The sequence below is a fragment of the Cherax quadricarinatus genome, chromosome 24 (assembly GCF_038502225.1).
Source record: "Cherax quadricarinatus isolate ZL_2023a chromosome 24, ASM3850222v1, whole genome shotgun sequence".
NCBI classification, from domain to species: Eukaryota; Metazoa; Arthropoda; class Malacostraca; order Decapoda; family Parastacidae; genus Cherax; species Cherax quadricarinatus.
The window spans coordinates 11,459,221-11,471,287 of NC_091315.1; the positions used below are offsets into that span (position 1 = coordinate 11,459,221).

A 12,067-nucleotide genomic window follows, 5' to 3' on the forward strand; every position below is an offset into this window, starting at 1 on the left:
GTGTGGCCACAGTCATCTCTGGGTCCTCTTCGAGAGGGAATATCACTCCTAGTTGCCTGCGGAGTGTCTCAGTAACTTCGCACTCCAGAAGGTAGTGTGTTAGGGGCCGCTGGACAACGTGCTGACAGTACTGGCACATCTCCTCCTCAGCCTTGTCTACCATCATCTTGGCTGTGGGAAAGCCCAAACGAAGCCAATGGATGGCGGTACACTGAGCTCTGGACCAGCTTCTATCATATGGAGGGGGTTCTCCCTGAGTCGCTGCTCGGTACCACTGTTGAGATGGGGTATCACCTAAGACCTCCCCCATAAGTTTCATGGCTCTGGCGGCCACCAGTTTGGTCTGTCGTAGGCTGATGAGGACAGTAATCCCAACATGTGGATAGTCTGTTGCTGCCTTGGCTGCATCATCTGCCGCCTCATTTCCCCGGATGCCAGCATGGCTGGGGATCCAGTTCAATGTCGATCTGTTACCCTGAACTTCTAAGGCTGTCATTATGCTCAGGATCGATGTGATGAGGTGAACATTGTCCTGTGGTTGAGGATGGGAGAGGGCATTGATTGCAGAGGTGGAATCAAAATGTATGACAGGTCGGAGTCGATGTCGTAGGGCATGTGACAATGCCTGCTGAATCGCCACCAGCTCAGCTTGAAGGATCGTGCAGTGGTCAGGGAGTCTTCAGCCTTGTGTGTGACCATTGTGGTACAGTCCAGCTGCTGCTCTCTTCCTGTCAGGGTCGACAGAACCATCTGTGAAATACACTGCACATGTGCCTCCCTCTGCCATTGCCATGCTTGTCTCAGCATGATTGCTGAGGGTGTCTTGACTGCAGAGATGCTTAGAGATGGGTAGATGCATGATGCAAACATCGGCTGGATCTGGGCGCCAGGGAGGTGGTGGATGGTACCCAACAACAGGAAGGTCACAACTCTTCTCAAGGAGTAGTTGTATAGGCAGCAGCTTCCGCCCAGCAGCACAAAACGAACGAATCCAGGAGTAGTCCGTGAAGAGTGTGGGATCTTGTGTCATGGTTGTCAATATCCCTCTCCTTAGTGGGGTACATCTGGGTATAAAGATACAAAGATGTTGCACACGTGTCTTAATTTCATCTTGTCGGTATTATATACCATTCTTGCACAACTTGTCAGACACTGCAGCATCATGGAATCTTGATTCTGAGGATATGTACATAACCTTCACGACTACGACAACTACTACTACAACTAACCCATCTCTTTGGGAAGGACCTACTTCCACTGGGGAATCCCGCCTACCAGTGACTATGCCCTCGTCTGCTACACCTGACGTTAGTATATAAGCGCCAGGCTCCTTGCTTCTGCTTCAGAATCTCCACGACTACGGTGCTCTTCGCACCTACTCCAAGGTTGAGGGACTGATTACCTCATCTTCTGTATATAGTCCTACTGTCTTCAAGTTATGTCCTAGAATTTAGAATTTGTATTGATAAAGCCACTGGATGGCGAAACGTCTACAATAAAGATACCAAGATGTTGCACATGTGTCTTAATTTCAAGAATCCTCCTGAAAACAGTAAACCCTGCCATCACATAGTCTCTCCTGCTAATACTACACAAGCACATTACAGAAGATGAACATTAAAACAGGCCTTCTCTAATCCAGCCTCCAATAGAAATATTTGTCTAACCTATTTTTATGTTGAACATCAAAATGGTATACAATACCGACAGGTTGTTAGGTAAGACACATATGCAACAGTTAGACAACTTTATTCCGAAACGTTTCGCCTACACAGTAGGCTTCTTCAGTCGAATACAGAAAATAGGCAGGAACAGTAGAAGAAGCCTACTGTGTAGGCGAAACGTTTCAGAATAAAGTTGTCTAACTGTTGCATATGTGTCTTACCTAACAACCTGTCGGTATTGTATACCATTTTGATGTTCATCTTGTCAGACACTGCAACACATGGCATCTTGGTACAGAAAACACCTTGGACAAGCTTCTCAAGTGAGAAGTGTTGGATCTGAGAGGGACATGACCTCTCAGTGGTCACATTCTCACTACTACTACTACTACTACTACTACTACTACTACTACTACTACTACTACTACTACTACTACTACTACTACTACTACTACTACTACTACTACTACTACTACTACTCTGCACCTCTCCTTCCGACAGTATTTAAGTCTCCGCACTGTCGCTTGATCTTCAGATAGTTCCTGACTATGGAACTGAACTTCTCCAGGCCGAGGGACTGACAACCTCAAATTCTACGACTACAAGGGTGATGGACTGATTACATCGTCTTCACATCTCTACTGTTCCTGCCTATTTTCTGTATTCGACTGAAGAAGCCTACTGTTTAGGCGAAACGTTTCGGAATAAAGTTGTCTAACTGTTGCATATGTGTCTTACCTAACAACCTGTCGGTATTGTATACCATTTTGATGTTCATCTTGTCAGACACTGCAACACATGGCATCTTGGTACAGAAAACACCTTGGACAAGCTTTTCAAGTGAGAAGTGTTGGATCTGAGAGGGACATGACCTCTCAGTGGTCACATTCTCACTACTACTACTACTACTACTACTACTACTACTACTACTACTACTACTACTACTACTACTACTACTCTCCTTCCGACAGTATTTAAGTCTCCGCACTGTCGCTTGATCTTCAGATAGTTCCTGACTATGGAACTGAACTTCTCCAGGCCGAGGGACTGACAACCTCAAATTCTACGACTACAAGGGTGATGGACTGATTACATCGTCTTCACATCTCTACTGTTCCTGCCTATTTTCTGTATTCGACTGAAGAAGCCTACTGTGTAGGCGAAACGTTTCGGAATAAAGTTGTCTAACTGTTGCATATGTGTCTTACCTATTTTTATGTTACCCAAGTAATAGCTTTTATATCCTTTTACTCATGTGCAAGCTAATTGTTCTTCCGTATTGTATTACTACTACTACTACAACTTATATCACTACTACTACTACTACTACCACCACTAGTATTGCACCTCATTCTAAGCCTATATATACCCTCGGTGTCCATGTACTGTTTGTAACGGCTTGACAAAGCTCCTGGAGAGCGAGACGTTGCCACAATAAAATGTCACATTAGTTGCACTTGTGTCCTTTTACTTTACAGCCAAGAAATGAGTGAGATACTAAAGTCCCAATATGACTTGGTGTTCAGCGAGTCACTGCCCAGACTAAGGGTCGGCAATCCAATGAACGAAACCCAAAATCTGGTCATCTCAAAAATCTCGGATATTATTCTAACTCCACAAGACATTGAAGAGGCAATAAATGACATGCCCATGCATTCTGCCCCAGGCCCAGACTCATGGAACTCCGTGTTCATCAAAAATTGCAAGAAGCCCCTATCGCGTGCCTTCAGCATTTTATGGAGAGAGAGCATGGACAGGGGTCATCCCACACTCACTAAAGACAACAGACATAGCCCCACTCCACAAAGGTGGCAGTAAAGCAATTGCAAAGAACTACAGACCGATAGCACTAACATCCCATATCATAAAAAACTTTGAGAGGGTTCTAAGAAGCAAGATCGCCAGCCACCTAGATACCCATCAGTTACACAACCCAAGGCAACACGGGTTTAGAGCAGGTCGCTCCTGCCTGTCTCAGCTACTAGATCACTATGACAAGGTCTTGGATGTTGTAGAGGATAAACAAAATACAGATTTAGCATACACAGACTTTGCAAAAGCTTTCTACAAGTGTGACCACGGTGTAATAGCGCACAAAATGCGTAATGAAGGAATACCGGGAAAAATTGGTAGATGGATCTATAACTTCCTGACAAATAGAACACAAAGAGTAATAGTAAACAGAGTAAAGTCCCAGGCAGCCATGGTAAAAAGCTCTGTTCCACAAGGCACAGTACTTGCTCCCATTCTGTTCCTCATCCTCATTTCTGACATAGAGATGTAAGCCATAGCTCCGTGTCTTCGAGGATGACACCCGGATTACCATGGCAGGGACCTCCATCAAAGACACTGAGAGACTCCAAGCGGACATCAACCAAATCTTCGAATGGGCCACTCAAAACAATATGAAGTTCAACGAGGAGAAATTTCAACTACTCAGATATGGGAAACTTGAAGAAATTAAAAATGTACCAGGGTATACGACAAATTCTAACCATACAATAGAGCGGAAAATTAATGTGAAGGACTTGTGCTTTCTAGGCTGGAATACTTCTGTACACTAATGGCCCCCTTCAAGGCTGGCGATATGCTGACCTGGAGAGTGTACAAAGAATTTTCACGGCTCACATAAGTACGATAAGGCACCTAAACTACTGGGAACTGTTGAAGGTCCTTGATCTGTATTCCCTCGAACGCAGGCGAGAGAGAGATACATGATAATATACATTTGGAAGGTCCTGGAGGGATTGGCACCAAACCTGCACACGAAAATCACTCCCTATGAAAGCAAAAGACTCAGCAGGAGATGCAACATTCCCCCGATGAAACGCAGGGGCGCCACGAGTACATTGAGAGACAACACAATAAGTGTCCAGTGCCCGAGACTGTTCATCTGCCTCCCAGCATACATAAGGGGGATTACCAATAGACCCCTGGCTGTCTTCAAGAAGGCACTGGACAGGCACCTAAAATCAGTACCTGACCAACCGGGCTGTGGTTCGTATGTCAGATTGCGTGAGGCCAGCAGTAACAGCCTGGTTGATCAGACCCTGATCCACCATGAGGCCTGATCTCAGACCGGGCCGCGGGGGCGTTGACCCCCGAAACCCCCTCCAGGTAAACTCCAGGTAAAGATCCTTGTGGGGCGAGCGGGGAAGTGGGGATAGGGAAAGAGTAGACTGGTGAGAGGAAGGTTATGAGTAGAAGAGATAGTGCCAGGGCTTAACCCAACAGCTAGGCACTCGTGGGGCTGACTGGAGAAGCAGGAAGGGTAGTGTGAGGACGAGAATGAATCGCCTGCTTGCAGCAGGCTTGGTCGCAGGAGAGGAGGCAGGTGGGGACAACAGACGCAGCTTAGTTGTAGGTGATATTTAGCGTGGAGCATTTGAGGAAGAGCTGTTTACATATTTCTTGAAATTGGTTCTGGAGAGGTGGTACAGTTTTGTTTTATTACCAAAAGTAAAACAGAGTGGTTTTATGAACTCCAGAACTTGGGTAAGAATGAAATGGTATGGTGTCTCACAAGTGAATTTAACAGACCCAGCACAGAGCCCATTGTACAGTTCTGTGCAGGTCATTGTATCCTCATTCGAAGATGATGTGTAGAAAGTCAGGTTGTCCCAAGTAGGCGAGCTGGTGCAAGAGTCGTCAACATCTTCCTCAGAAGAGGATACAGAGGGCGAGTCTTCGATGGCACTGGCTGATTGATCCATTGCAGTAGTGGTGGAAGAAGCTGATGGTGGCCTCTCATTGATGGAATTTGGAGGAGTCCCCGTCACATGAAGGCGGTGGTGGTAGTGGAGCTGTTTGAGAGGAGCTTACTGGTGTGGAAACATTGACATTATTTGAAGTGGTCTTCAGCATAGCTGAAGAAGGTGGGGAAGCAGGGAAAGTAAATTCTGGCATGTTGTTCAACCTGAAGAGCTCATTATTGGTGGTGTTGAAAGTTCCAGGGAGAGCCATATTCTGCATATTAGCATATACCATACAGTCAGGTATGAAGGTGGCGGTGGAGGGTTGAGTAGCCTGGAGACGTTTAGTGGTATCAGCTTGTAATTTGGTGATAGCAGTGTAAGTGGGAGATCTGGAAGAGCACTTCTGTGCTGCTTCTTGAGTTTTTTTTTTCAATATTTCACGCCGTGTAGGACATTTTGCAGCAAGAGTGTGTGGTTGCTCTTGCAGTTCAGGCAAGTTGATGTTGGTGGAGTGGTAGCGGAGCATGTCTTGAAATCGTGGCCCTCACAACCACAGGTCGTGCAGAACTTCTTTCCTTAACAGGACAGTCCTTGGTACTCTGCACATATGAATAGCAATTCCAGCAGTGTGGGATATGGTGGTACCTTTCTGCTTCAATATAACTGGGGCTTATGAAGTAATAGATGGCCAGCCCCTCAGCCGCAGCAAGGGCAGTCATGGTTACATCAGTAAAAGTGATTTTTAACGTGGATGAAGCAGTAGGGATTTTGGTAATGCGTTCAACTGTAGCCCAGGAGTTCTGGTCTTCGATGGAGGTCTTGAGGTCATCAGTGGGTTGTGAAGTAAGAAGTTTGTCTAGTTTCCTGAGGAAGACAGTCCTTAAAGCCGGAGAGGACATGACGGTAAAGCCTCGGTCAGTGGAGTGGTGGTGGCGGCAGAGGTGAGTAACTTTTCAGCCTCAACATCATCGTTGTACACGACAATGAAGGCCTCCTGGAGCGTCAGAATAGTGTTAAACTTCACTTGCAAACCGTCCCTAACGGCAGCTGCAAGTGCAAGTTTTGAGGAGTCGTTCACAGTTCCACTGCAAGGTTTAATCTTAACACGATTAGGGTAGCTCATCGTGCAAAATCAAAGACGATGACAGTGAAGGTAAAGGTTCCCCTCTCCAAAGATGAGAGTCAGAGCTTCTGCATGTCTGTAATTTATGCATTCAGCAGGAGCAGAGTGGTTACAGTTAGGTATCTTTATTGTTGACTGAAATATTTTGCCTACACAGTAGGCCTCTTGAGCCAGATACAGAGGGAGCAAGCATGGTAGCAAAGTAAATATGATGTAATCAGTCGATCAACCTTGGATAAAAAGGTTTTGAGGTGGTCAGTCCTTCAGCCTCGAGAAGTGTTCGGCTCCATGGTCTGGAACAATGTGAAGATGGATCATAGAAATTAGATTCTTAAATACTGCAGAAGGTGTGGTGGGAAGGTCTCGATGATATAGCAGGGGCACTGCATTAGGCCTGTTGATCCATTCTAAGCAGATCCCTCTGGATTCCAACTCTTCTCACTCATAACAAGTAGTTAAACGATGAAGTTACAGATGTCCTCTGTACTAAGATACCATCGTATTGCTGTGTCAGACAAGTATGTAATTCCTTTGTAATTGACCATTTGTTATTAGCTACCTTTCTTATTGTGCTTATGATTGCAGTTAACTGCATAAAACGTCTTGCTTAATGGTCTGTATCTAAAATAAGAAGGCACAATACCGTGACTGGAACAATACACAAATAACTGTATGTGGGAGAAGGAAGCTTATGACTTGGACCATTTACAAAGTCACACTAACAGAAAGGAACGAACGAACGAACGAACGAAAGTTCAGGTAAGATCCCAAATGGGATGAGCGGGGAAGACGGGACAGACGAAGAATAGTGCTGGAGAGGAGTGTTCTTAGTTGTAGAAATAGAGCCAGGGCTTAACCCAGCAGCTAAGTCGATCGTGGGACAGACATTGAGAACACATAGCAGGCTCTTCTGTTGGGACTCCGGTGGGTGAGTGGGGAAGTGTGGACAGACGAAGAATAGTCGGTGAGAGGAAGGTCTTGAGTTGTTGATGAAAGAGCCAGGGCTAAACCCAGCTGCGTGGCACTGCGAGGCAGTGTAGAGAGGGCATGTTGAGGACATAGAGGAGAGAGCAGACTGCAGACAGTGCTCGCTGGCTGATATGCTTCAGGCTGAGGTGAAGAGCTGGTTTGGACGTCAGGTGTCGGGAGGGTCACATCATGTGTTGTGTGTTTGGCTAAACTTCGCTGGTGATGGAGCCACTCTTGAGTCTTTTGAAGTCCCTCTTGGACATGTGGAATAGTTGCATTCTGAGGTTGGAGCAGTTCAGATTCGTCACGAGGTAAGATAGTGCGTTTTCAAAAGGAATTTGGTGAGGTTTGGTGCAGGTGTACTTAACAGCTCCCTCTTTCATTAAGTGGAGCATATCAGCTGCGCTCATTTCGGTTGGGAGGTTGGGGGTGGTGTAGAAGGTTAGAGACCCATTAAAGGCTTGGCTTAGGTAACGGTTGCCTGTGGTTTCTTCTTCGGTTACTTCTTCGACTAAAACGGAACGTTTCGCCAGCAAAAAAGGTGAAGGGGAGATGGTGAACTGTCTGTCTCTGAGGGTTTTCATAGAAGTGTCGGCGATCAGCTTTGAGGCTTCATAATCGTCAGTACAGACGACGATGAATGAGTCTTTCGTCGAGTGGATGGCTGTAAATTTAACCTGTAAGGAAGTCTTTACAGCGGCAGCAAGGTCAAGTTTAGTACTCATTTATTACTCCACTGTTGGGTTTTATCCTCACACGGTTTGCAAGCATCATGAAGGAGTAAGGCAGGCGCTGGTACGATGATTATAGATTCCCCTCCCCGACGGGGATCGAAGGAACACTTCTTGAGGTGAGGAGCGAACAGAAAGGAGAGAATGAGGGAGTATATATAAGCCAGCAGACAGGGACGGGACCAGAGAAGTAGTATGAGTAAGAAGAGAGGTGAGAGTAAGACACATGTGCAACATCTGGGTATCTTTATTGTAGACGTTTCGCCATCCAGTGGCTTTATCAATACAAATTCTAGGACATAACTTGAAGACAGTAGAACTATGTACAGAAGATGAGGTAATCAGTCCCTCAACCTAGGAGTAGGTGCGAACAGCACCATAGTCGTGGAGATTCTGAAGCAGAAGAATCCTGGTGCTTATATAGAAACGTCAGGTGTAGCAGACGAGGGCATATTCACTGGTAGGCGGGATTCCCCAGTGGAAGTAGGTCCTTCCCAAAGAGATGGGTTAGTTGTAGTAGTTGTCGAAGTCGTGAAGGTTATGTACATGTCCTCAGAATTAAGATTCCATGGTGTTGCAGTGTCTGACAAGTTGTGTACGAATGGTATATAATACCGACAAGATGAGAGTAAGACACATGTGCAACATCTGGGTATCTTTATTGTAGACGTTTCGCCATCCAGTGGCTTTATCAATACAAATTCTAGGACATAACTTGAAGACAGTAGAACTATGTACAGAAGATGAGGTAATCAGTCCCTCAACCTAGGAGTAGGTGCGAACAGCACCATAGTCGTGGAGATTCTGAAGCAGAAGAATCCTGGTGCTTATATAGAAACGTCAGGTGTAGCAGACGAGGGCATATTCACTGGTAGGCGGGATTCCCCAGTGGAAGTAGGTCCTTCCCAAAGAGATGGGTTAGTTGTAGTAGTAGTTGTCGAAGTCGTGAAGGTTATGTACATGTCCTCAGAATTAAGATTCCATGGTGTTGCAGTGTCTGACAAGTTGTGTACGAATGGTATATAATACCGACAAGATGAGAGTAAGACACATGTGCAACATCTGGGTATCTTTATTGTAGACGTTTCGCCATCCAGTGGCTTTATCAACACAAATTCTAGGACATAACTTGAAGACAGTAGAACTATGTACAGAAGATGAGGTAATCAGTCCCTCAACCTAGGAGTAGGTGCAAACAGCACCATAGTCGTGGAGATTCTGAAGCAGAAGAAAGGACCTACTTCCACTGGGGAATCCCGCCTACCAGTGAATATGCCCTCGTCTGCTACACCTGACGTTTCTATATAAGCGCCAGGATTCTTTCTTCTGCTTCAGAATCTCCACGACTATGGTGCTGTTCGCACCTACTCCTAGGTTGAGGGACTGATTACCTCATCTTCTGTACATAGTTCTACTGTCTTCAAGTTATGTCCTAGAATTTGTATTGATAAAGCCACTGGATGGCGAAACGTCTACAATAAAGATACCCAGATGTTGCACATGTGTCTTACTCTCATCTTGTCGGTATTATATACCATTCGTACACAAGAAGAGAGGTAGTGGTAGGGGTAGTAGTGGTAGTAGTGGAGTCAGTCAAAGACTAAGAAAGAGAAGCACTGTAAGGGAGCTAGGTTGAAGATTGAGACACTTATGCAGCATATGGGAATCTTTATTCAGGAAACGTTTCGCCACACAGTGGCTTCATCAGTCCAATACAAAGAGGAAGGCTTAAGGAGAGGAGGAGTATGAGGTAATCAGTCCCTCAGCCTGGAGTCGATGTGTTCAGTCCATCAATCTACAAGATTGATGGACTGAACACATCGACTCTAGGCTGAGGGACTGATTACCTCATACTCCTCCTCTCCTTAAGCCTTCCTCTTTGTATTGGACTGATGAAGCCACTGTGTGGCGAAACGTTTCCTGAATAAAGATTCCCATATGCTGTATAAGTGTCTCAATCTTCAACTTGTCGGTTTTTCAAACCGTTCATCACAAGGGAGCTAGGGGCCCACAAAGGGTAGGAACAAAAACACAGAGGGGAAAATATTATAATGGACCAAACACCCACGGCAGAAGAAACAAAACACAAAGAACAAAGAGGAAAGGGGAAGAAGGACAAGGAAAAAAAATCAGGTCAAGTCATGAGTGTTTTGAAGTTTGGAGCATTTTACAATGTAATCGGAAAGAAAGGCATCTACAGAAACAAAGCCAGGACTAAGATTCATACAAGGAAAGTTGTGTATAAGGGAGGATTCAACCAAACGGCGACTGTGAAAGTTAGAAGTAGGGTAGACGGTTTTAGCAGAAGACCAGTCAGTAGGATGACTGTGATCTCTGACATGACAAAAAGAGTTGGTATCGGCAAGCCTAGCACTACTTTTGTGCTCCTTGAGTCTGTCAGAAAGAGAACGGCCAGTTAGTGTAACTTTGTATATGGTACAAGTCGGACCGAAACGTCGTCGTAAGCTCCTCTCTCCTATGTGTTGGTTATTAAGTAACATGTAAGCCTTATGATTAGTTGCCTGAAATGCACTGCATAGTTAGTGGCTTTCTTTTGTGCCTACCATTGTATTCTTTAAACTTCATTATTTGTATGGCATAAAGAAATAAACTTATTATTGTTATTATTATTTTCACACAATATCCGTCTCCCACTGAAGCAGAGTGCTTTTTAACAATATTAGTAAAGATTTTAGAAGGTAAATTAATATTATTTATCATAGTTTTAGTTATAAAATTAATATTATTTCTCATAGTCTCAGTTATAAAATTACTTTTTTGTTTCAGAGGAATGCTGTCAGCCGGGCTGAGGGAGGGACAGACCCACACGCTGGTCCTGGAGGATGTTTCAGGAGCCATCCTCAACACCGTACTCACCTATATCTACACTGGCAAGGCCACGCTAACAGAAAACAATGTGCAAAATGTCCTTACCCTTGCTGATTATTTCCAAATACATTCTCTTAAAAAACTTTGCTGTTACTATTTAAAGGTAATATATAAATATATATATATATATAAATATATATATATATATATAAATATATATATATATATATATATAAATATATATATATATATATATAAATATATATATATATAAATATATATATACAGGAAGGCCCCGCTTTACGGCGTTTCACTTTACGGCGTTCCGCTAATACGGACATTTCAAATTATGACCAAAACTCACTATAAGGCTCCCCCCACCTGACTTTCTAATACGGTCACCGTGCCCCACCCTGTTTGTTTACATTCTCCATGAGCTCAGTAAGCACTAAGTCTCTCCATTTTGTCTGGAAACTCCAAAATTTCAAATGTTTTTAAAAGTTATTTCATATTTTATATATACTCTGATAATTATACTTATGTATACCTGTACCTAAATAAACTTACATACATCGAGTCATTTAAATGTCGTATATTACGTTAATATACACATTTTCATTAATCCATCCATGATATTTTTTTCAAAATTATATAATAAACACGATGCATAACATATAAATAAGATAAATACACCCCACAGTAGAATAAATAAACAAATGTGAGATGTCGTAGCAGACGACTTGCACAAGTGGTGATAATAACAATACCGAGTCTCATTAAATGTCGTATATTACGGTAATATACACATTTTCATTAATCCATCCATGATATTTTTTTCAAAATCATATAATAAACACGATGCATAACATATAAATAAGATAAATACACCCCACAGTAGAATAAATAAACAAATGTGAGATGTCGTAGCAGACGACTTGCACAAGTGGTGATAATAACAATACCGAGTCTCATTAAATGTCGTATATTACGGTAATATACACATTTTCATTAATCCATCCATGATATTTTTTTCAAAATTATATAATAAACACGATA

The 12,067-nt window shown here is 43.7% G+C and overlaps 1 protein-coding gene across 4 annotated transcripts in view; it reads left to right on the top strand.

Moving 5' to 3' along the window:
* Nucleotides 1-12,067, top strand: part of LOC128690816 (kelch-like protein 20) — a 165,852-nt gene that overhangs the window by 88,436 nt on the left and 65,349 nt on the right. For 3 of the 4 annotated variants that reach the window (XM_070088184.1, XM_053779545.2, XM_053779547.2), the window contains one exon: nt 10,970-11,174. In XM_070088184.1, coding sequence (XP_069944285.1) covers nt 10,970-11,174 — 205 coding nt within the window. The remainder of the gene's footprint in view (nt 1-10,969; nt 11,175-12,067) is intronic. The other variant, XM_053779546.2, reaches the window with a different exon arrangement.